Genomic DNA, 25,195 nt, shown 5'->3' on the forward strand with positions numbered 1-25,195 from the left:
CTCTTCTGGGGTCTGCAGGAAATTCAAGGCGGAGAGGGACGATTACAGACTGAAGGGAGGTGCCCATCCAGTCCGCAGGCAGGATATGACCTGGCAGGGGAGCAGCCTCTGCTTGTCAGACTTTCTAATTTAGAGGAAAAACCTGCAGCAATGCTGCTCAGTGGGCCATATGACAAAACTCCCTGGAGAAACTGAGCTTAATTAGACTTAAACTAGGTTTTCATCCTACTCTCTAAACTCTCTGGTAGAATCTCCCAGGAGGAAGAGAGATGAGAGCACCTGGGATGTCTGGAAAGGAGCTTTTCACATGCTTCTAATGTGCTTTCCAAAATCAGCAAAATGTTTATTTTTGCAAGGGTAATCATCTCATTTTTTTGGATCCAATTATTTAATCTTTTGGTTTAATACTGTATTACAAAAACGGAAATCCTGGAATTAAGCACACTATATTTCCCACTTGGTTTTTCAGGTGGAAAGAAGCAAGAATTGTTCCTATGACCATCAAAAAGACATCGATTTCTACCCTTATGGGTCCAAATTTATTGTCTATAAAGATAGCTCTTAATTAAACAGAAAAAATACAACCCCCCCTTGCCCCCAAAACACATAGAAAATTGGATGATTTTTCTCACATCACAAAATGCAAACTCTGGAGACGCAGGCTGTCAGGAAAGCCCTCGTGGAGAAGGAGATTTGAGAAACTGTTAGACACTCGCACCAGGGGCGTGTGCCTGGCTGGGCGGCCCAGGACCCAGAGGGCATGGAACGCACCGGAGTGGCGCAGCTGGCGTGTGCAGGCCTCTCCGGGCAGCGCCCCTGGCCAGGCCTCGCTGAGACTCCTGCACAGAGCCTTGACAATCCCATCTCCCACCTGAGGCAGGTACTTGTCTTGATCCCCCAATCCAAGTTTGAAACTTTCAGACTTGCTCCACTGAAGTGAGGTGAGGATCGGTCAGTGCGTGGCCAGTGGCAATATGATCCAGTTTTCTTTTTCTTAGGTACGTGGGTACTAGAATAGCTAGAAGGAGAAAACTGAAATGGTGGAACTGTAACCTATAGCATTCTTTGAAATTTGCTCTATAGCTGCTTGTTAAATTGTAATTTGAAAGTTATCACATTTGTGTATGTATGTTATATTTCACAGTAAGGAAATAACTGCAACTATGGCACTGTAACCCATAACAGTTTTGGAAATTTCTTATGTAAGTACTTGTTAAATCATACTTTGAAAGTTACCACCTTTTGGCATATATATTTCACAGTAAGGAAATAAATGAGACTTGGAACTGTAACCCATAACATTCTTTGAAATTTGCTCTCTACTTGTTAAATTGAACTTGAAGTTATCACTTCTATGTATATATATTATATTCCACAATAAAAAATATGATTTTAAAAAAAAAGGAAGTTGGATATCAACATTGTAACTGGGAAAAACTTGGGGTATGAAAACAGTTAGAACCATCAGCTCAAAGTCACGGCGGGCCTAAACAGGAGACTGGAAAAAAAAAGCTACACAAATACCTCATGACTTATTTCCATGGGACCCTCGTTCTCTTCTTTCTTCATTTCTTCCAGTTCTTGAAACTTCCTGGTAAGCGTCTGAATTTCCTCTCTAGAGTGGGAAGGGGAAAGACAAATCCCTTACTCACCAGGCTGGAAACGTCTGCACCTGCTGGCTGACGTCCGCGTGAGGGGCGAGGTGGTGCTTGTCTGAACCGGCAGGAAGCTGCCTCAACCCGAGCAAGCTGGCCAGGACCCTGGCTGCACCCCGGGGTGCTTCTGGGGAGCCCTACTGCAGAAAGCTGCTTTCCACTGTCTGCCCGCCCCGCAGGACTAGGAGCTCCGAAAGGGCAGGTCTGAGGGACTCAAGGCCCGGCCCCTTTCCCTGCACGGAGAAGAACACAAGAAAACATGGTGGGGAAACCAGTAGGGACCTTGGGTTCTTTAGCAGGCGCTGTGCATAAAAAGAAAAACAACTTATGTCCTTACTACAGATGCTAAAGGAAAGCAGGAATGGCTCCTCTCCATACACCTGCCCTTTCTGATTTACTTTACTTCTAGCCTTCAGACAAAATTCATCGTATTTCCTCTGAAATATTTGTTCTTCTTCCAGTAGTATGCGTCTTGCGAATTTTAAGCAGTACTCAATACTTCTGTTCAGATTTCTACACTACCGTTTTGCAAAAATTTTGAGATAAAATTCAAGTAACAAAATTCATCATTTTGAAATACACAACTCGGTACTTTTTAGTATGTTCAGTGTTTTGCAACCATCACCACTATCTGGTTCCAAAATATTTTTGCCACTCCAAAAGGAATCCCTGTGCCCATCAAGCAGTCACACCCCAGTGTCCCCTCACCCAGCCCCTTGGCAACCACTAACATGCACTCCATCCCTAACAATCTGCCTGTTCTCAACATTTCATATAAATGGAATAGACGGTATGTGGGCTGGTGTGTCTGGCTTCTTTTGCTGACTGTAATATTTCCAAAGTTCATCTGTGTTGCAGCACGCACCAGCACTTTAGCCCTGTTTATGGCTGAGTACTGTCCTACCCGCGATGGACGTTTGGGTTGTTTCCACTTTGGGGCTATTGCGAATAATGATATCCTGGAGGCTGGTGGGATGCGTCCTTCCTGAGGAGGTAATGGCCCCTGAGCTGAGTCGTGACCGATAAAGCACCAAAGTATTGAATCAGGTGCATTCAAAAATTGCAAATGGTGGACATAACTGGGTTCACCCCAGTTATGCATGCAGAAGAATCCCCCACAGTGGCAAAGGGGCAAACACCAGCCTAATCATGGCTTGCCCCAGAGTGAATTTTTATTCCAAAGGAAACAGAAAGCCACTAAAAGCTTTTAGGAAGAGGAGTGACCTAATCAGGCTGGAGTTTCAAAAAAATCCCTTTTGAAGCTATGTAGAGAACAGAGGGGCAAAGGGGTAGCATCTGGAAGCAGGAAGACTTTGGAATTTTGTGTATTCTCTTGAAAAACTCTAACCTTTCAGTTTATTTACCTCAAAGCCTCTTCTCTTTCTCTTCTCTCCTTCTCACTCTCCTTTACATTTTGTAGCTCCTTCTCCAAGTTAGCCTTTGTCTGCAGTAGCTGCTTCACTTCCAAGCTGAAAGCACAGAACCAAAGACATTTCAGTGTTCATTAAAACAAAGGGTCACACTTAGACTGACAACCACAGAGTAGGAGGGTGTTTCAGGAAAAAGAAATCAGTGCAACCTCCTGACTTCCTACCAATGGGCAGGACAAATGCAGCAGGTAATGATGACGACCCAGAACCCAGAACAGACTTGGTCTGCCAGCCTCTCATCCATGCAGACCTTTACTGAGCACCTACTATGTGCTGGGGAAGGTCGGAGGCTGGGGAGGCGATGGTGAGCAGCTGGATGTGCTCCCTGATCTCATGGCCTCACAGTCCAATGGTGGAAGAGGGTTCCATCCAACAGCCCCACAATCAACACCCACTTGCCATCTGAGACGGGGTGCTGAAGGGGGGATGCAGGTCCAAGAATCGGGCCAAGGGGCAGGGTCCCTTGAGCTGAGACCCCCGAGGATAGTACGTGACAGGAAAACAGATGGGTTTCCTGCCACAGGTACGGACAGCCCAGGGTTAGGAACTTAGCTGTGGAATCAGACCCGTGCCTGGATCTCAGTTCTCCTGCTGACTTCACCTTGCAGGGTCTTGGGGGATCGCCACCCCCCACCCCCCGCCATTACACAGGACCCAGCCCTGGAGTTTAGCAGCGATCATCGTGCTGTTACGTTTTAACCTTAAGCACTACCAAATTTGTGGAAATTTGTTTTCTCCCTTGTTATTCTCCATAATCTCTTTGATTTTGTCTCTGTCTCACCAAGTCTAAAGGATCAACCATCTGGCCCTTTATGGAAAAATCTTGCCAATTCCCGTTTTTAAACCACCAGAGAGAGAGGAAAAAAGGTGAGGCCACGCTGGCTGCACAGTGGCAGGGTTTGCCGCACAGGCCAGTGGCACGACCAGAGCCGGGAGGAGGGCTCACCCGTCCCACAGCGTGCTGAAAGCGGGAAACCGCATCGCCTCAGCAGGCGGGAGGGATCTCTGGGCAAACCCTTGGGTCTCTCCTGAGAGACTTTGGGAACTGCAAGTGGCAAAACAAACTTGTGCTTGGCATGGGATGGCTCCGTCCTAAGGAAGACTGCCTTGGCAAGCAGCTTCTAACTCTAAGCTGGACGCTGCCCTGGGACTGATGCCTGCGGCACTGAGCCCGTGTCAGCTGTCAACAGCAGTGACCACGAGGGCACCTCAGGGGGCACCTGGGGCGGAAACACGTTCCCGCGACCCATCGGGGTCAGCCAGGGGCAGCTGGTGCGGTCCCGTGTGGTGACTGGGCCACTTTAAGAGGCGTTAAGTGACCCGGAGACAACAGGGGGACGTGGTGCCCACAGAGGCAGGTGTACTTCTTTCCGGTTGGGTCAGAACTTGCCAAGAGGTTCTGGAGGTGATGAATCTGTAAATGTCAAATGAAGATGCGTTAAAAATACATATGGGCATGAAGAAGACTCTCCCCTGAAAACCCGTCCTGGTTCCCGATGGGCCCTGTCTCGGGAAGCCAGAGCCGAGCTGCTGCTGCGCCCTCTCGAGCGGGGTGAGCCGGAGTGCGGGGTCCCAGCAGTGCGGCCCGGGGGACCCACCCGGCGACCAGCGCCCCCGCCCCACGCGTGCACGCCCCGCCGCCCCCGCCCGGGAGGAGCGCGTCCCCCTCGTAGTGGGTCTCCATGGCAACCCGCATCTCCTCCAGGTCAGTGGTCTTCATGTCAGTCTGCAGTTTGCTGAAGCCCCAAGTTCAAAGTTAGCTGGCAATGCCGGACTCCCGGAGGGCAGAGCCCGAGGAAGTGTCTCCCCAAACACTCAGGGAAGCAATGGCTTCGCAGGAGAACTGGCTTGGGCAAGAAAGAACCCGCGTCTGCCCTGAAATGGGCTCGTGACCTTGAATAAAAGACTCATTTCAAGACTGAGAGGAGAGCGGATCACTCCCAAGAGTGCTCCCTCTGGACTGGATGGGCCACTCCGTACGCTGGGGTGGACAGACTGAAAATACGTGGATCTGAATAAGGCGCCGTCTTTAAAAGAGTCCTTAGGGTTTAGAGAGGACAGACCGACTGTGGGGACAGGTGGGAACAAAGGACTAGTTTTATAAAGGGAGGAAATCTACTTTTCTCTAAGTACCATAGTATAATTCACCTCGTTCTCAACACTTAACAGAGAGATGAAAGTAAACTTACAGAGTTCAGGATTCTGAAACAGAAGAAATCAGCAAATAAATAGAATTTATTTTATATTGACAAATTTTAGCAAGAAACAAATGAAAGGGAGGAAGCTGTTGTGTAAAGAGGAGACACGAGGCAATAAAAAGAACCTCAATTTTCTTTAAAAAACTTAAATATAGCCAGGAGAGACCATCCCTTTGCACAAGACAGGTAAAGGAGAAATATGTGCGGCTGCACCAAAAACAGCACAAAGCAAGTACATCAAGGAGAGAGTCTAAGCTAAGGGCTCATTAACACCAAGACCTAAAAATCTAAGACTGCAAACAAGAAGTGATCTGCGGAAGACTAACGGGAAAAAGAATTTTTTAAATATTAGAAGAAGCAGAAAGGGTTAAAGGAAAACACTGTTCCTTAGTGAAATCTGAAGGGAAGGCAGAGAAACCATTAAAAGTGGCAGCTAACATCTAAGTTCATTCTACCAGCGTGAAGACGAGTCTGGCACCAGGGACAGACGACAGGCTGGAGGGGGCCTAACGCTGCAGTCTGAGAAACAGAAATCAGAGACGTGACAGTGAGCGAGGGGGGCAAGAGTGAGCCAGAGTGAGAGAGAGTGAGGGAAAGGAGCACAAGTGAGCAAAAGTGAGAGGAGCGAGAGTGAGCAAGAGTGAGCAAGAGCGAGAGGAGCAAGAATGAGCGAGAGGAGGTGAGTGCCAGCCCAGCGGGCCCAAGGGGGCAGAGTCTAGCCCAGAACCCGCCTGCCCGTCCGGCTCCGTACTTGATAGTGCTGTCCTCCTTGCACTGCTGCTCCAACTTGAGAATCCTCTGTTTCAGCCCGTTAACCACCTGCCGCCAGAACCCCAGCAGCTCGGGTTGGACAGGGGCCACAGGCCACAGCCCCCGCCCCTCCGCCCGGAGAGCTAGCGAGGTGAGGGGCCCCTCTGCGTGGCCCCCACGGGAGCACCCCCACGCATGGCCATCCCTCCCCATTCAGTGGCTTTCCTTCTCCATTAGACAGCAGAGGCACCCCAAGTGCCCTGCACGGTGCCGATGTGGCAGAAGCACCCGGTGTGTGGTGCTGGGGGACAGAGGAGGGAGGGAGGGTGCTCCCTGGTGCCTGGACACGGTGACCGGTGCCCTGGAAAGGGGCGGGATCTCCTCCCTCAACGCACTGCCCAGCCGGGAGCAAGTGCAGGACGCCTCACCAGTTCCTCTAAAGGTGCTGCCACAATCACCAGGCAAGGCATGGACCACGACCCCGGCCCACCCCGGGGCAATCTGCTCCTAGGGCTCGTGCCAGAGTCCGAACAAAATCCAGGCCCTGTGATAAGTAGATTGAGAAACAAAGACAACAGCGGCTCAGTCTCTCCTGGTTAGTCTGAGGGGTGGAAGCCCCCGGCTGTCCACACCCATGGTCGGGGGCACCACCACCCAAGGACTATGAACTCACTCGGCTTGGATCCAAAAGCTGTTCTATCTGCCGATCCTTCCTGCTGTTTTCTTCTTCTAGGCGTCGAAGCTTTGTTCTCATCAGATCCACGTCGCCTCTCTGCATGTGTAATGACTGAAGAGAGAAAGGACATGCACACAGCCATGCACACACACACAGCAGTGAACACACGCACACAGCCATGCACACACACACATGACCATGCACACATGCACAAGGCCGTGCACACACAGCCATGCATGTGCACACAGCCATGCATGTGCACACAGCCATGCACACACATACATACGACCGTGCACACATGCACACACACAGCCATGCACACAGTCATGCACACACACCCAGCCGTGCCTACACGCATACCGTAAACAAAAACAGCCAGGTGAAATGCTGTGTTTGGAAGCAACTTTTAAATCAGGGGTGTGGAGGAGGGGTGTAGCTGTCACAAGGTATGAAGGGCATGATTGGCATTCTGTGGGTGGGGCCAGGGACACAAAAAAGCCCCAGGATACACCAGGCAATCCCCGATGACTAAGCAAGCTACTGCCCAAATGCCAGTGGCATTACCCTGGAGAAACCAACAGACTCACACTGTAGCCATCAGTGCTGGAGGGTGCCAGTGTCAAATATTCTCTTCCCCTGTCCCCGTGAGGAGGCCTAGTTTTGTCACCACCTAGCATTACAACTCAGCAATGGCTAACACCTGTTTTAAATTCTTATTCCTCAACTAAGACTCAGTTGTAGGAAGAGTGGCTCCCAAATGCTTATCCATGGATGAATTTTTCACCAATCTGTGTATATTGAGAAAGACTGTCATCAATTTTTTCACAACACTTAAGTTTATTTAATTTAAACAATACCCTGAACCTTGAAATTATATCCTTCCTATTATTTTGGACTTTTCTGAAATGGTGATGCAGGCTATTTTCAATTTTTGTTTTTAATGCCCTCACTTGGAAAATCTTCTGACTGTTTTCTGAAATCCAAAATCTTGGGAGGCTTGTGGTCAAGGCAGGGCTCCCAAAGCCTGGTCTGGGTCAAAGTCTATGGGGACAGCGGACGCCAGTCAGGGCCAGCTCCAGCGCCAGCCTGCATGGGGTGGGCAAGTAAAGTAAAGCCGGCTAGCTTGCAAACTGCCTGCTCTTTAATCAGAAAGAGATCGATCATCTGAGCAAAACCAGCCACCACCCTGCCAAGATGATTCCAAGCACACATCCCACCAAGGGCAGCACCAGCCACATGCCCCAGGGCTGGCAAGACGGCTGGCACCACTGGAGGGCGTGACACAGTCAGCACTCGGTACGTGTTTGGTGAGAAAATTCATTAACTCGTAGCCATGAGAAAGACAAGAAATCTAACAAATAGGGAGAGGACTCCTGCCTCCACAAAGTTGGAGAATTACTTTTCCCTAGGCCTCTTGCTTACAACAGCTGAAAACTATAAACAGTGACTATAAAACAAACATAAGAAGACTCTGAGGAGAGGAGAGGCACCTGCTGGGACCTCGGGACCTGCGGGGCTCCAGGGCAGTGAGTTCCCTCGTTCTCTCCCTTGTCTCACAGACCCTGGACTGGGTGCAGGAGAAGTCAACAGCCCGGAAATACCAACGGGCACCGATAACAAGAGCCCTAAGAGGTCTGTTCTTCCTCATCAAAGGAGCAGGGCAGGGGCAGCCTGGCAAAGCAGAAAACTTTTGGATGATCACTGCTCTCCCTGACCCCCAGCAGCAAAGGCAGAGTGGGAGCCCAGCTACCAGCTCACCGAGGCAGTGTCGCAGGCCTGGTGGGGAGCCAGGCCTCTCACCGCCCCCGAGGTCCATCAGTGATGGCCTAAAGAGGAGCCTGGACTCCCACCCCCCAGCAGCAACGAGGAGCCCCTCCCACATGGGTGCCAACGCAGGCTGAGTGGGGGGCCTGGACTTCCACCCCCAGCTGGCAGTATGAGGGGTGCCCCCTCTTCCCAGCAGAGTAGTGCCGCAGGAGGCCTGCTCAAACAGGGTTATCTAAGACGCAGAGTCTCACAACAAACCACCCAACATGTCCAGGTTTCAATCGAAGTCACTTGTCACACCAAGAACCAGAAAAATCTCAACTGGATTTAGAAAAGACAATTAACAGATGCCCAAATCAAGATGACACAGATGTTAAAATAATCTGACAGGGATTAAAAGTGGCTATCATAAAAATGCTTCAATGACAGTTATGGACACACAAATCTCAGCAAAGAAACAGAAGATGTGAAGAAGGACCAAATGTACACCCCGACAAGCAGGAAGGAGCCACAAAAGGCAGACCCCTGTCCCTCAGCAACCCTTAAGATTAAGGGGCGAGAGCTCTCTGAGGGGAAGTTGAGGCAGGCCAGAGCAGGGAGAGAGGGGAGACAAGAGACCGCGCAGGAGCCCTTGAGCACAGACGGGTGATCAAGGTCAGGATGGCACAGACCCCTGCCCAGGGGCCACCCACTTACGGAAAACACTCGGTGCCAGCCGGCCCACCAAATGCACTATCTACCGCCAGGCACCGCCATGGAGAGAAGGGAGGGAGGGAGAAAGAGCCTCGAACAAGGAAGGGCGAGAGGGAATAAGGAAAGCTCATCTATAAAAGCATATGGGAGAGAGGCGGGGCAAGATGGCGGACTGGTGAGCTGTATGTTTTAGTTACTCCTCCAGGAAAGTAGGTAGAAAGCCAGGAACTGCGTGGACTGGACACCACGGAGCAATCTGACTTTGTGCATACTTCATACAACACTCATGAAAACGTGGAACTGCTGAGATCAGCGAAATCTGTAAGTTTTTGCGGCCAGGGAACCCGCGCCCCTCCCTGCCAGGCTCAGTCCCGTGGGAGGAGGGGCTGTCAGCTCCGGGAAGGAGAAGGGAGAACTGCAGTGGCAGCCCTTATCGGAAACTCATTCTACTGATCCAAACTCCAACCATAGATAGACGGAGACCAGACACCAGAGAATCTGAGAGCAGCCAGCCCAGCAGAGAGGAGACAGGCATAGAAAAAAACAGCACGAAAAACTCCAAAATAAAAGCGGAGGATTTTTGGAGTTCTGGTGAACATAGAAAGGGGAAGGGCAGAGCTCAGGCCCTGAGGCTCATATGCAAATCCCGAAGAAAAACTGATCTCTCTGCCCTGTGGACCTTTCCTTAATGGCCCTAATTGCTTTGTCTCTTAGCATTTCGATAAACCATTAGATCTGTGAGGAGGGCCCCCCCTTTTTTTAAATCTTTTTTTCTTTTTCTAAAACAATTACTCTAAGAAGCCCAATACAGAAAGCCTCAAAGACTTGCAATTTGGGCAGGTCAAGACAAGAGCAGAACTAAGAGAGCTCTGAGACAAAAGGCAATAATCCAGTGGCTGAGAAAACTCACTGAACACCACAACTTTCCAAGAAAAGGGGGGTGTCCACTCACAGCCATCATCCTGGTGGACAGGAAACACTCCTGCCCATCGCCAGCCCCATAGCCCAGAGCTGCTCCAGACAACCCAGTGTGACGGAAGTGCTTCAAATAACAGGCACACACCACAAAACTGGGCGTGGACATTAGCCTTCCCTGCACCCTCAGCTGGTTGTCCCAGAGTTGGGAAGGTGGAGCAGTGTGAATTAACAAAGCCCCATTCAGCCATCATTTCAGCAGACTGGGAGCCTCCCTACACAGCCCAGCAGCCCAGAACCACCCTGGGGGGACGGCACTCACCTGTGACATAGCACAGTCATCCCTCAACAGAGGACCAGGGGGTGCACGGCCTGGAAGAGGGACCCACTCGCAACTCTCAGGAGCCATACGCCAATACCAAGGACTTGTGGGTCAGTGGCAGAGACAAACTGTGGCAGGATTGAACTGAAGGATTAGACTATTGCAGCAGCTTTAAAACTCCAGGATCACCAGGGAGATTTGATTGTTAGAGCCACCCCCCCTCCCTGACTGCCCAGAAACATGCCCCATATACAGGGCAGGCAACACCAACTACACACGCAAGCTTGGTACACCAATTGGACCCCACAAGACTCATTCCCCCACTCACCACAAAGGCAAAGCAGGGGAGAACTGGCTTGTGGAGAACAGGTGGCTTGTGGACGCCACCTGCTGGTTAGTTAGAGAAAGTGTACTCCACGAAGCTGTAGATCTGATAAATTAGAGATAAGGACTTCAATTGGTCTACAAATCCTAAAAGAACCCTATCAAGTTCAGCAAATGCCAAGAGGCCAAAAACAACAGAAAATTCTAAAGCATATGAAAAAACCAGACGATATGGATAACCCAAGCCCAAGCACCCAAATCAAAAGGTCAGAAGAGACACAGCACCTAGAGCAGCTACTCAAAGAACTAAAGATGAACAATGAGACCATAGTACGGGATACAAAGGAGATCAAGAAGACCCTAGAAGAGCATAAAGAAGACATTGCAAGACTAAATAAAAAAATGGATGATCTTATGGAAATTAAAGAAACTGTTGACCAAATTAAAAAGATTCTGGACACTCATAGTACAAGACTAGAGGAAGTTGAACAACGAATCAGTGACCTGGAAGACGACAGAATGGAAAATGAAAGCATAAAAGAAAGAATGGGGAAAAAAATTGAAAAAATCGAAACAGACCTCAGGGATATGATAGATAATACAAAACGTCTGAATATAAGAGTCATTGGTGTCCCAGAAGGGGAAGAAAAGGGTAAAGGTCTAGGAAGAGTATTCAAAGAAATTGTTGGGGAAAACTTCCTAAATCTTCTAAACACCATAAATACACAAATCATAAATGCCCAGCGAACTCCAAATAGAATAAATCCAAATAAACCCACTCCGAGACATATTCTGACCACACTGTCAAACACAGAAGAGAAGGAGCAAGTTCTGAAAGCACCAAGAGAAAAGCAATTCACCACATACAAAGGAAACAGCATAAGACTAAGTAGTGACTACTCAGCAGCCACCATGGAGGCAAGAAGGCAGTGGCATGATATATTTAAAATTCTGAGTGAGAAAAATTTCCAATCAAGAATACTTTATCCAGCAAACCTCTCCTTCAAATTTGAGGGAGAGCTTAAATTTTTCACAGACAAACAAATGCTGAGAGAATTTGCTAACAAGAGACCTGCCCTACTGGAGATACTAAAGGGAGCCCTATAGACAGAGAAACAAAGAAAGGACAGAGAGACTTGGAGAAAGGTTCAGTACTAAAGAGATTCGGTATGGGTACAATAAAGGATATTAATAGAGAGAGGGGAAAAATATATATGACAAACATAAACCAAAGGATAAGATGGCTGATTCAAGAAATGCCTTCACGGTTATAACGTTGAATGTAAATGGACTAAACTCCCCAATTAAAAGATATAGATTCTCAGAATGGATCAAAAAAAAATGAACCATCAATATGTTGCATACAAGAGACTCATCTTAGACACGGGGACACAAAGAAATTGAAAGAGAAAGGATGGAAAAAAATATTTCATGCAAGCTATAGCGAAAAGAAAGCAGGTGTAGCAATATTAATCTCAGATAAAATAGACTTTAAATACAGGGATGTTTTGAGAGACAAAGAAGGCCACTACATACTAATAAAAGGGGCAATTCAACAAGAAGAAATAACAATCATAAATGTCTATGCACCCAATCAAGGTGCCACAAAATACACGAGAGAAACACTGGCAAAACTAAAGGAAGCAATTGATGTTTCCACAACAATTGTGGGAGACTTCAACACATCACTGTCTCCTATAGATAGATCAACAAGACAGAAGACCAATAAGGAAATTGAAAACCTAAACAATCTGATAAATGAATTAGATTTAACAGACATATACAGAACATTACATCCCAAATCACCAGGACACACATACTTTTCTAGTGCTCACGGAACTTTCTCCAGAATAGATCATATGCTGGGACATAAAACAAGCCTCAATAAATTTAAAAAGATTGAAATTATTCAAAGCACATTCTCTGACCACAATGGAATACAATTAGAAGTCAATAACCATCAGAGACTTAGAAAATTCACAAATACCTGGAGGTTAAACAACACACTCCTAAACAATCAGTGGGTTAAAGAAGAAATAGCAAGAGAAACTGCTAAATATATAGAGACGAATGAAAATGAGAACACAACATACCAAAACCTATGGGATGCAGCAAAAGCAGTACTGAGGGGGAAATTTATAGCACTAAATGCATATATTAAAAAGGAAGAAAGAGCCAAAATCAAAGAACCAATGGATCAACTGAAGAAGCTAGAAAATGAACAGCATACCAATCCTAAACCAAGTAGAAGAAAAGAAATAACAAGGATTAAAGCAGAAATAAATTACATAGAGAACAAAAAAACAATAGAGAGGATAAATATCACCAAAAGTTGGTTCTTTGAGAAGATCAACAAGATTGACAAGCCCCTAGCTAGAATGACAAAATCAAAAAGAGAGAAGACCCATATAAACAAAATAATGAATGAAAAAGGTGACATAACTGCAGATCCTGAAGAAATTAAAAAAATTGTAAGAGGATACTATGAACAACTGTATGGCAACAAACTGGATAATGTAGAGGAAATGGACAATTTCCTGGAAACATATGAGCAACCTAGACTGACCAGAGAAGAAATAGAAGACCTCAACCAACCCATCACAAGCAAAGAGATCCAATCAGTCATCAAAAATCTTCCCACAAATAAATGCCCAGGGCCAGATGGCTTCACAGGGGAATTCTACCAAACTTTCCAGAAAGAACTGACACCAATCTTACTCAAACTCTTTCAAAACATTGAAGAAAATGGAACACTACCTAACTCATTTTATGAAGCTAACATCAATCTAATACCAAAACTGCGGTCGCAGTTGATTTGTCTGGGGGGGGGGGCGGCCGGTTGCTGAACCCTCGGCTCTCGGCGTTGCTCGGAGGGTACCGGCGGCGGGGGCTCTTTCCCGGAGGCGAGGGCGAGGCGGGGGACTGGGCCCGGTCCCCGGCGGAGGCGTGCAAGGTGTGGAGGGCGGCGAGAAGGGAAAGACAAGACACTCTTCCTCCAGTAGGGGTAGAACAAAAGGGCAAAAGGGTCTGTATTCAGGGGGGTAAAGCCAAGAGCGTTTATTAGGGGTGAGCACAGGTTATATAGGCTGGCATAGAGGGCGGGGGTTGTTACAAGCCAATGCTGAGGGAATAAAGGCTAGGATTGGTTCTGAGAGGGTGCGGAGGTTAGGATTGGTTCTAAGAGAGCACGGAGGTTGTTTGAAAAGGGGCAGGAGTTGCTCTGGCAACGGTGTCTGGCAACAGTGTATGCGCACTGGTGGTGATGGGAGTTGCACTGGCAACGGGGAGTGTCCGGGCAAGATAAGGGGGTGGGGAAAAGGCGGTTCCCTCCGGCAAGCCTCCCCTAACAGTGGTATTTTGGGTGAGGAAATGGGGCCTGCCTCCGGCCTCACTTTCCCAGGCCCGGGGGGCTGTGGAGGGCGCTGTCGCCTGTGCCCACCACCCTCCCCAGGGGCTGATCAGGTCCCCCAGCCCAGGCCCGCCAAGTCGAAGCACGTAATCAGTATCCCGCATTTCCCCCTTCTTTTCTAATTAAAGGAAGAAGCTTACCGGAGAGGTCCGCTAAGGGATGAGGGAAGGGGGAGGCTGGGGAGGGGAAAAGGGTTGACGGTTGCTCAGAGAGGCTGGAGCTCGACGTTGGTGTGGCGCCCGGGCGCTCGACAGGGGCCTTGCTGCTTGCGGGATGGACGAGGGTGGCGACGCTGAGGAGGGTTAGCTTCTTCAGTGGAGGCAAGTTGTTGATACTGGACTTGCACAAATGATGAGAGGACAGCATTGGTATTGGCCTGGCTTGTAGCAAGTTGGCGAAGTCTGCGGACAACCCAGGGTCCTAGGGTGAGAGCTAGAATAATTATTAGTAGGGGGCCTATGAGGGGGAGGAGGTAAGGGAGGAGGGAGATAAAGATGTGGGACCAATAGTTGGCAGCTTCACGGTCCCTTTTGCGCTGTTCTAGTCCCTCTCAGACTTTCTTTAGGCTGTCTTCGGCGAGACCTGTGGAATTGGCATAGACACAGCATTCTTCTCCTAGAGCGGCGCAAAGGCCTCCTTCTTTGAGGAGAAGAAGGTCGAGACCTCGGCGGTTTTGGAGCACTACCTCAGAGAGGGAGTTAACAGAATTTTTAAGATGGGAAATAGCGTCTTGTAGGTGACGAATGTCCTCGTCAACAGCCGCCCGGAGGTGAGTTAGGGCGGAGCCTTGACTGGCTAATGCAGCGATTCCGGTGCCAGCGCCTGCAAGACCTAGGAGGGAGGCAATCGTGAGGGCGGTGATGGGCTCTCGCTTTTGCAGAGGGGCAGGAGCTGCAGTTTTTTCCAGGCGGAGGAAGAAGTCTTCCTCGCTGTGGTACAGGACCCTAGGGATAAGGACAATTAGGAGGCAAGTTTCATTAGTTGTATTGAGGGTTTGCACATTAAAGCAGGGGGTAAGTCCTGTAGAGGAGCAGAGCCATTGAGAGGAGTTGTGGGGAATAAGAAACTTGGCAGAGCTGCTGGGAGATGAGTAGTTGGCACAAGCTGTGAGGTTGGGAGAGTTACTTGAGCGAGGGTGGATGCACTTTCCTGTAAAGGAGACTGAATGAAAGGTTAGGGGGACGGTAGAGGTATTCCAATTGCATTCTAAGGGGCTGTTCTCTGTGTTTTCTGAAAAGGAGAGGTTGGAGGCAATTGGTTCATACAGGGGGGAAGAAGTGGAGAGGCAAAGCCAACAAGAGGAGGTAAGATAGGGGTTGGAGGAATTCACTGAGGTGAAGGCCGCTTGGATAAGGTCGAGGAGGGGAGAGGAGTAACGAGAGGGGGGTAGGAAAGGTTGGGGTGGTGGGGTTGGCGATGCGTTGTTTGCAGCTGAGGTGCGGCTGGTTGGAGCTGAGGTGCGGCTGGAGGGCTGTGGAAAAAGGGGGTTCACTTGGACTGGGGTCCAGGCCCAGGTGTACTGTTGTCATCTGGTGCACCAGGTTGCGAAGACGACGGCGTTCTCGTCTTGTTAGACGCGTGGCTGCTGGTGGCGGGCCGGATTGCCCTTCCTGGGATCCAGATTGGTTGCGCTGCATCATCTGGGAAAACACAAGCAAACCCGCGCCCCTGGGCGAGGAGTGGGGAGGGACCCTTCCAGGCATTATTCTCTGGGTCCTTCCAGTAAACCATCGGGGCCTGGGTGGGCCTATACGAGGGCCCCCAATGTTTATGTAGGGGCGAAAGCCCTTCTTTATTGAATGTGAGTAGATTAAGGTGAATAAGGGCTGCTATGATAAGGTCCCCTGGAGTTGCCTGGGGGAGCATTGCCCTTTCTTTTTCAATTTGTGTTTTTAAGCGGCGATGGACGGCTTCCACAATGGCTTGCCCTGTGGATTATAGGGGATGCCGAAATGATGGGTGATGTTATATAACTGAAGAAAGGCCGCAAAGGAGGCACTGCGATAGGCAGGCCCATTGTCTGTTTTTAGGTCCCAGGGGACTCCCATGAAGAGAATTCCTTGTCTCAGGGCCTTGATACAGTGTTTGGCCGTTTCCCCGACGAGGGGGACTGCATAACACATGGCCGAGAAGGTGTCAATTATTACATGCACATATTTGAGGCGTCTAAAGGACGGAACGTGAGTTACATCCATTTGCCATCTAGAATTGGGTTTTAGGCCTCGTGGGTTGACTCCCTGAGGTTGCAGGGGGCCAAGCGGCGCAAAGGGCGCACAAGTTGCACAATTGCGGACAAGATGTTTACAGGTGTCTAGGGGGAGGCCACATAAATGATGTAACGACGTAGCCGAAAAGTGAAACCTGGAATGCAATAACTTGGCCTGGTTAACAGCATTCCCCGGAGGGGCTGCCGTGTGGGTTAGCATAGCTTGGGTATCTTGAGCTGAGACCGCTTGGTCTACTACACTGTTGCCATCAGCCAAGGGCCCCGGAAGGCCTGAGTGACTACGAATGTGGCTAATGAACCAAGGATCCTGTCGATGCTCCAGGATGCTTCTGAGGTTAGAAAGTGCTTTATCAATGGCCGAGTCTCCCGGGAAAAAGGTGGAAAACGCGAGGACTCGGCAGACCTGATACGTGTAGAGGCTGTCTGTGAAAATGTTTACTGGGTGGTTGCAGTGGGTGTTTAGCGCGTATGATACCGCCAGAATTTCCCCCACTTGGACTGAATGAAGGTTGACATAGCTGAATAGGCGGGGTTTTGGGTGGTCCTGAGAATAAGAGAGGAAGGCGAAACGGGTTTTGGAGGCGTCAGTGAAGACGGTAGTGGCACCCGGGATGGGTGCAGAGGAGGGGAAAGGATGGAAGGGGCTGCGGAAGGGAAGCTTGGCGAGCCCCTGTAACAGTCGATGGCTAGGATAGTGGCAGCTGAATTCTCTCTGAAATCCTTCTAAGAGGATTTGCATGTCCGGGTTATTACGTATGAGCAGGCGGGTTTGGCCTGCGTCCAGGGGCTAAACAATTTTTTCCGGCGGCACTCCAAATACATGAACAGCCAGGGTGACTAGATCTGAAGCTAGGCTGATCTAGAGCCGCACTGCGGGGCAAATTTTCCTAAGCCGGCTTTTAGCAGGGTGCACCCAAAGCAGAGGGCCTTCCTGCCACAGGCAGCCCATGGGTGTGCCGGGCGTAGGAAGGATGAGTGCTATAAGATTGCCCTCTTTAGTGCTAAACCTGTTGAGACAGCAGGCAGCGAGCGCCTTGTTAATGGCAGCAATGGCTTCCTTTGCCTCCTGGGTGAGCTTAATGCGCCGAGAGATTGCTAACGGCGGGGCTTCAGGGACACTTAGCAGCATAAAGAGTGGTTGGAGCTGCGCGGTGGTGATTGGCAACGCAGAGCGGAGCCAATTGATCTGGCCGCAGAGCTGTTGAAGCTCAGTGATAGTGACCCGATCCGGTATGTCCAGCTGGGGAGCGGACGGGGCAATGGTTTTATCAATACTAAACCCTAAGAAGGCTAATGGAGGCACAATTTGAACTTTTTCGGGCTGAATCGTAAGGCCGAGGTCAGCTAAATTAGTGGTGAGGTCTTTGAGGATTAGAGGAAGCGCCTCGGCGTCCTCAGAGGCCACCAAGATGTCGTCCATGTAATGGATGAGCATGGCCCGCTTTCGCAGGGGGGCCACTGCGTGATTAACATACATTTGGCAGATGGCCGGACTGTTACGCATCCCTTGAGGGAGGACTTTCCATTGGTACCTGCTGGCCGCGCCCGCGTGATTGGGGACGGGGACTGTAAAGGCAAAGCGCGGGCGGTCTCGCTCATGTAGCGGGATGGAAAAGAAACAGTCTTTGATGTCAATGGTGGCTACATGATAGTGGGCTGGGATGGCCACCGGATGGGGGAGACCAGACTGCAGGGAACCCATGGGAAGAATATGCTTATTGATCTCCCGCAGATCATGGAGGAGCCTAAATTTCCCTGTGGCTTTTTTATGAATAACAAACACTGGCGAATTATATGGACTAGTAGAAGGTTGTATGTGGCTTGCGTCTAATTGTTCTTGAACAAGGGCTTGGAGTGCAACTAATTTGTGCGTGGGAAGGGGCCACTGCTCCACCCATAGCAGGGTGAAACGAGCAGTGGCGCACATTATTGGGGGGGCTGCGTGGTAAGCACTGCCCCAGAGGCGGCGGCAGCTGCTGGTAGCGGCTCCGAGGGGGAGCTTGTCGAAGGGGGAGGCGGAAGTGGGAGGCCCCAAGCGTCGCAAGATGGCGGCGCGGTAGGCGTGGCTAAGACACAAGATGGCGGACTAGCTCTGCCCTGTGAAAGGGCGGGGTCTAAGGCATAAGATGGCGGACTAACTCCGCCCTGTGAAAGGGCGGGGCCTAAGGCATAAGATGGCGGACTAGCTCCGCCCTGTGAAAGGGCGGGGCCTAAGGCAAAAGATGGCGGACTAGCTCCGCCCTGTGAAAGGGCGGGGCCGAAGGCATAAGATGGCGGACTAGCTCCGCCCTGTGAAAGGGCGGGGTAAAGCGCATGCGGTTTCTGCCCGGCTTAGGGCTGACGTCATCACTAGAGCACTTCCTCCCCTCAGTAGAAGAAGGAGGAGGAAGTTCGCCATTTTGGAGCAGTCTGGGGGGGGCGGTTGCAAAGAGGTACACGGCGCCAAACAAAGAAACAAAGACACAAAGGACTACAGCAAGGTAATGGAGGGAAAGAGGGAGAGCGTTAGGAGGAATGGGGGTCATAGAAGAAAAGGACGAGAGGCAGACGGAAGAATGGGTAGTGGGGAAGGGAGGAGCGGCTCCGGAGCGGCGAGGGAGAGGCGGCCCCTGACGCGGAGCGGCGAGGGAGAGGCGGCTCCTGACGTGGAGCGGCGAGGGAGAGGCGGCTCCGCGGGGCGGCGAGGGAGAGGCGGCCCTTACCTTGCAGGCGAGGAGAAGGGGAGTTGGAGAGGCGTCCGGGCGAGCGGGTGGTTTACTGGACCGCTGCGTGGAGAGGACCTGCCCCACGTTGGGCGCCAGTTGCGGTCGCAGTTGATTTGTCTGGGGGGGGGGGGCGGCCGGTTGCTGAACCCTCGGCTCTCGGCGTTGCTCGGAGGGTACCGGCGGCGGGGGCTCTTTCCCGGAGGCGAGGGCGAGGCGGGGGACTGGGCCCGGTCCCCGGCGGAGGCGTGCAAGGTGTGGAGGGCGGCGAGAAGGGAAAGACAAGACACTCTTCCTCCAGTAGGGGTAGAACAAAAGGGCAAAAGGGTCTGTATTCAGGGGGGTAAAGCCAAGAGCGTTTATTAGGGGTGAGCACAGGTTATATAGGCTGGCATAGAGGGCGGGGGTTGTTACAAGCCAATGCTGAGGGAATAAAGGCTAGGATTGGTTCTGAGAGGGTGCGGAGGTTAGGATTGGTTCTAAGAGAGCACGGAGGTTGTTTGAAAAGGGGCGGGAGTTGCTCTGGCAACGGTGTCTGGCAACAGTGTATGTGCACTGGTGGTGATGGGAGTTGCACTGGCAACGGGGAGTGTCCGGGCAAGATAAGGGGGTGGGGAAAAGGCGGTTCCCTCCGGCAAGCCTCCCCTAACGGTGGTATTTTGGGTGAGGAAATGGGGCCTGCCTCCGGCCTCACTTTCCCAGGCCTGGGGGGCTGTGGAGGGCGCTGTCGCCCGTGCCCACTACCCTCCCCAGGGGCTGATCAGGTCCCCCAGCCCAGGCCCGCCAAGTCGAAGCACGTAATCAGTATCCCGCACAAAACCAGGCAAAGATGCTACAAAAAAGGAAACCTACCGGCCAATCTCCCTAATGAATATAGATGCAAAAATCCTCAACAAAATACTTGCAAATCGAATCCAAAGACACATTAAAAAAATCATACACCATGACCAAGTGGGGTTCATTCCAGGCATGCAAGGATGGTTCAACATAAGAAAATCAATCAATGTATTACAACACATTAACAAATCAAAAGAGAAAAATCAAATGATCATCTCAATAGATGCTGAAAAAGCATTCAACAAAATCCAACATTCCTTTTTGATAAAAACACTTCAGAAGGTAGGAATTGAAGGAAACTTCTTCAATATGATAAAGAGCATATATGAACAACCCACAGCCAGCATAGTACTCAATGGTGAGAGACTGAAAGCCTTCCCTCTAAGATCAGGAACAAGACAAGGATGCCCGCTGTCACCACTGTTATTCAGTATTGTGCTGGAAGTCCTAGCCAGGGCAATCCGGCAAGACAAAGAAATAAAAGGCATCCAAATTGGAAAAGAAGAAGTAAAACTGTCATTGTTTGCAGAGGATATGATCTTATGTCTGGAAAACCCTGAGAAATCGACAATACAGCTACTAGAGCTAATAAACAAATTTAGCAAAGTAGCGGGATACAAGATTAATGCACATAAGTCAGTAATGTTTGTATATGCTAGAAATGAACAAACTGAAGAGACACTCAAGAAAAAGATACCATTTTCAACAGCAACTAAAAAAATCAAGTACCGAGTTATAAACTTAACCAAAGATGTAGAAGACCTATACAAAGAAAACTACATAACTCTACTAAAAGAAATAGAAGGGGACCTTAAAAGATGGAAAAATATTCCGTGTTCATGGATAAGAAGGCTAAATGTCATTAAGATGTCAATTCTACCCAAACTCATCTACAGATTCAATGCAATCCCAATCAAAATTCCAACAACCTACTTTGCAGACTTGGAAAAGCTAGTTATCAAATTTATTTGGAAAGGGAAGATGCCTCGAATTGCTAAAGACACGCTAAAAAAGAAAAACGAAGTGGGAGGACTTACACTCCCTGACTTTGAAGCTTATTATAAAGCCACAGTAGTGAAAACAGCATGGTACTGGCACAAAGATAGACATATAGATCAATGGAATCGAATTGAGAATTCAGAGATAGACCCCCAGATCTATGGCCGACTGATCTTTGATAAGGCCCCCAAAGTCACTGAACTGAGTCATAATGGTCTTTTTAACAAATGGGGCTGGGAGAGTTGGATATCCATATCCAAAAGAATGAAAGAGGACCCCTACCTCACACCCTACACAAAAATTAACTCAAAATGGACGAAAGATCTCAATATAAAAGAAAGTACCATGAAACTCCTAGAAGATAATGTAGGAAAACATCTTCAAGACCTTGTATTAGGTGGCCACTTCCTAGACTTTACACCCAAAGCACAAGCAACAAAAGAGAAAATAGATAAATGGGAACTCCTCAAGCTTAGAAGTTTCTGCACTTCAAAGGAATTTCTCCAAAAGGTAAAGAGGCAGCCAACTCAATGGGAAAAAATTTTTGGAAACCATGTACCTGACAAAAGACTGATATCTTGCATATATAAAGAAATCCTACAACTCAATGACAATAGTACAGACAGCCCAATTATAAAGTGGGCAAAAGATATGAAAAGACAGTTCTCTGAAGAGGAAATACAAATGGTCAAGAAACACATGAAAAAATGTTCAGCTTCACTAGCTATTAGAGATGCAAATTAAGACCACAATGAGATACCATCTAACACCGGTTAGAATGGCTGCCATTAAACAAACAGGAAACTACAAATGCTGGAGGGGATGTGGAGAAATTGGAACTCTTATTCATTGTTGGTGGGACTGTATAATGGTTCAGCCACTCTGGAAGTCAGTCTGGCAGTTCCTTAGAAAACTAGATATAGAGTTACCATTCGATCCAGTGATTGCACTTCCTGGTATTTACCCGGAAGATGGGAAAGCAGTGACATGAACAGATATTTGCACGCCAATGTTCATAGCAGCATTATTCAGAATTGCCAAGAGATGGAAACAACCCAAATGTCCTTCAACAGATGAGTGGATAAATAAAATGTGGTATATATACACGATGGAATACTACACAGCAGTAAGAAGGAACAATCTCATGAAACATATGACAACATGGATGAACCTTGAAGACATAATGCTGAGCAAAATAAGCCAGGCACAAAAAGAGAAATATTATATGCTACCACTAATGTGAACTTTGAAAAATGTAAAACAAATGGTTTATAATTTAGAATGTAGGGGAACTAGCAACAGAGAGCAATTAAGGAAGGGGGAACAATAATCCAAGAAGAATAGATAAGCTATTTAACATTCTGGGGATGCCCAGGAATGACTATGGTCTGCTAATTTCTGATGGATATAGTAGGAACAAGTTCACAGAAATGTTGCTATATTAGGTAACTTTCTTGGGGTAGAGTAAGAACATGTTGGAAGTAAAGCAGTTATCTTAGGTTGGTTGTCTTTTTCTTACTCCCTTGTTATGGTCTCTTTGAAATGTTCTTTTATTGTATGTGTTTTTTTTTTAAATTAAAAAAAATTTTTTTTTTCATATAGTTGATTTAAAAAAAAAAGTTAAAAAAAAAGTTAAAAAAAAAAACAAAAAACAAGGAAAAAAAATATGTAGAGCCCCCTTGAGGGGCCTGTGGAGAATGCAGGGGTATTGGCCTACCCCACCTCCATGGTTGCTAACATGACCACAGACATAGGGGACTGGTGGTTTGATGGGTTGAGCCCTCTACCATAGGATTTACCCTTGGAAAGATGGCTGCTGCAAAGGAGAGGCTAGGCCTCCCTATAATTGTGCCTAAGAGCCTCCTCCCAAATGCCTCTTTGTTGCTCAGATGTGGCCCTCTCTCTCTGGCTAAACCAACCTGAAAGGTGAAATCACTGCCCTCCCCCCTACGTGGGATCACACACCCAGGGGAGTGAATCTCCTTGGCAACGTGGAATATGACTCCCAGGGAGGAATGTAGACCTGGCATCGTGGGACGGAGAACATCTTCTTGACCAAAAGGGGGATGTGAAAGGAAATGAAATAAGCTTCAGTGGCAGAGAGATTCCAAAAGGAGCCGAGAGGTCACTCTGGTGGGCACTCTTACGCACAATTTAGACAACCCTTTTTAGGTTCCAAAGAATTGGGGTAGCTGGTGGTGGATACCTGAAACTATCAAATTACAACCCAGAACCCATGAATCTCGAAGACAATTGTATAAAAATGTAGCTTATGAGGGGTGACAATGGGATTGGGAAAGCCATAAGGACCACACTCCACTTTGTCTAGTTTATGGATGGATGAGTAGAAAAATAGGGGAAGGAAACAAACAGACAAAGGTACCCAGTGTTCTTTTTTACTTCAATTGCTCTTTTTCACTTTAATTATTATTATTGTTATTTCTGTGTGTGTGCTAATGAAGGTGTCAGGGATTGATTTAGGTGATGAATGTACAACTATGTAATGGTACTGTGAACAATCGAATGTACAATTTGTTTTGTATGACTGCGTGGTATATGAATATATCTCAATAAAATGAAGATTAAAAAAAAAAAAAAGCACATGGGCCCGCATTGCCAGGGCCTCCCACCTGTGATCTTTCTTTTCTTTCTAAGAGTGCCCACGTGTTCCCCTTCACATGCATACCTAATAAATTTTCTTCCTGTGTACTCTAAAAAAAAGAAGAATGAAATGGAAATTTTATAACTGAAAAAATACAATAATTGAAATTAAAAAGTCAATGAAGAGCTCAACAGCAAAATGGAGAGAACAGAGGAAAGAATCAGTGAACTTGAAAATAAACCAAGTTACCCATCTGAACAACAAGAACAGACAGAAAAAAAAGTGAACAGAGCTTCAGGGATCTGGGGGACTAGAACAAAAGAGGATGGGGCTGAAAAAGTATTTGAAGAACTAATGGCTGAAATTTTCCCAAATTTGGCAAGAGACATAAACCTACAGATTCAAGAAGCTGAGCAAACCCCAAACAGGATAAACCCTGAGAAATCCAAGCCAACTTCTATATCTAAAGAAAAAATCTTGAAAGCAGCAAGAAAGAAACACCTACAGGGGAAAACAATTCGAATGACAGTGAATTTCTCATCACAGACCACGGAGGCCAGAAGGAAGTAGCACATTTTGCAAGTGCTGAAAGAAAAGAACTATCAGAATTCTATGTCCAGCAAACATATCCTTCAGAAAAGAAAGGGAAATCAAGATATTCTCGGATGAAGAAAAACCAAGAGAATGTGTTACCAGTAGACCCATTCTAAAAGAATGGCAAACGGAAGTTTTCTGAACAGAAAGGAAACAATAAATAAGGAAACTTTAAACATGAGAAAGGAGGAAAGAATTGGGAAAAGTAAAAATATGGGTATTTACAACAGACTTTCCTTCTCCTCATGAGTTTTCTAATTTACTTTTGAAAGAAGAAAAAATTATAAAATTGTCTGATGTGGTTCTCAATGTACACAGAGGAAATACTTAAGACAATTGCGTTATAAATGGAGGAGGGTAAAGGGATATAAAGGGAGGTAAGGCTTCTACACTTCCCTCAAACTGGTGAAGTAACAATGCTAGTACACTACGATAAGTTATGTATGTATAATATAATACCAAGAATAACTACTAAGAAATATTAAACTTCCCCACCTGCAGAATTTCTGATATTCTCACAAACACCAGAGACTACCAATTTAGAAGACCAAGCCCTCGATCTTGGGGCTTCCCATATGAAGCTTGTTACTGCAAAGGATAGGCTAAGCCCACTTATAGTTGTGTATAAGAGTCACCCCCAGAGAACCTCTTGTTGCTCAGATGTGGCCTCTCTTTCTAAGCCAATTATGCACGTAAACTCACGGACCTCCCCTCCTACATGAGACATGACTCCTAGGGGTATAAATCTCCCTGGCAATGTGGGACCTGATTCCTGAGGATGAGCATAGTCCTGGCATCATGGGATTGAGAAAACCCTCTTGGACCAAAAAGGGGAAGAGAAATGAAACAAAAGCATTTCAGTGGCTTAGCAATTTCAAATGGAGTGAGAGGTTGCGGTCGCGGTTACTACTTCTAGGGGGAGAGGCGGCCGGTAGCCGAGCCCTCAGCTCTCGGGGCTGCTTAAAGGGTACCGGCGGCGGGGGCTCTTTCCCGGAGGCGAGGGCGAGGCGGAGGACGTGGCCAGGGTCCTCGGCGAGAGGCGTGCAAGGAGGGCGGCGATAGGGACAAGACACTCTTCATCCAGTAGGAGTATGC

General features: G+C 48.2%; 1 protein-coding gene across 1 annotated transcript in view; it reads right to left on the reverse strand.

The window, feature by feature from the left end:
• Positions 1-950: 950 nt before the first annotated feature.
• Positions 951-25,195, reverse strand: part of LOC119512169 (IQ domain-containing protein E-like) — a 30,379-nt gene continuing 6,134 nt past the window's right edge. The window contains exons 5-13 of the mRNA XM_037806653.1: positions 6,707-6,820; positions 6,035-6,102; positions 4,746-4,821; positions 4,436-4,499; positions 4,252-4,376; positions 3,994-4,046; positions 3,020-3,124; positions 1,525-1,615; positions 951-1,018 (exon numbers count right to left, since the gene is read on the reverse strand). Coding sequence (XP_037662581.1) covers positions 1,010-1,018; positions 1,525-1,615; positions 3,020-3,124; positions 3,994-4,046; positions 4,252-4,376; positions 4,436-4,499; positions 4,746-4,821; positions 6,035-6,102; positions 6,707-6,820 — 705 coding nt within the window. The 3' untranslated portion in view covers positions 951-1,009. The remainder of the gene's footprint in view (positions 1,019-1,524; positions 1,616-3,019; positions 3,125-3,993; positions 4,047-4,251; positions 4,377-4,435; positions 4,500-4,745; positions 4,822-6,034; positions 6,103-6,706; positions 6,821-25,195) is intronic.

Source organism: Choloepus didactylus, chromosome 17 (assembly GCF_015220235.1).
Source record: "Choloepus didactylus isolate mChoDid1 chromosome 17, mChoDid1.pri, whole genome shotgun sequence".
Taxonomy (NCBI): domain Eukaryota; kingdom Metazoa; phylum Chordata; class Mammalia; order Pilosa; family Megalonychidae; genus Choloepus; species Choloepus didactylus.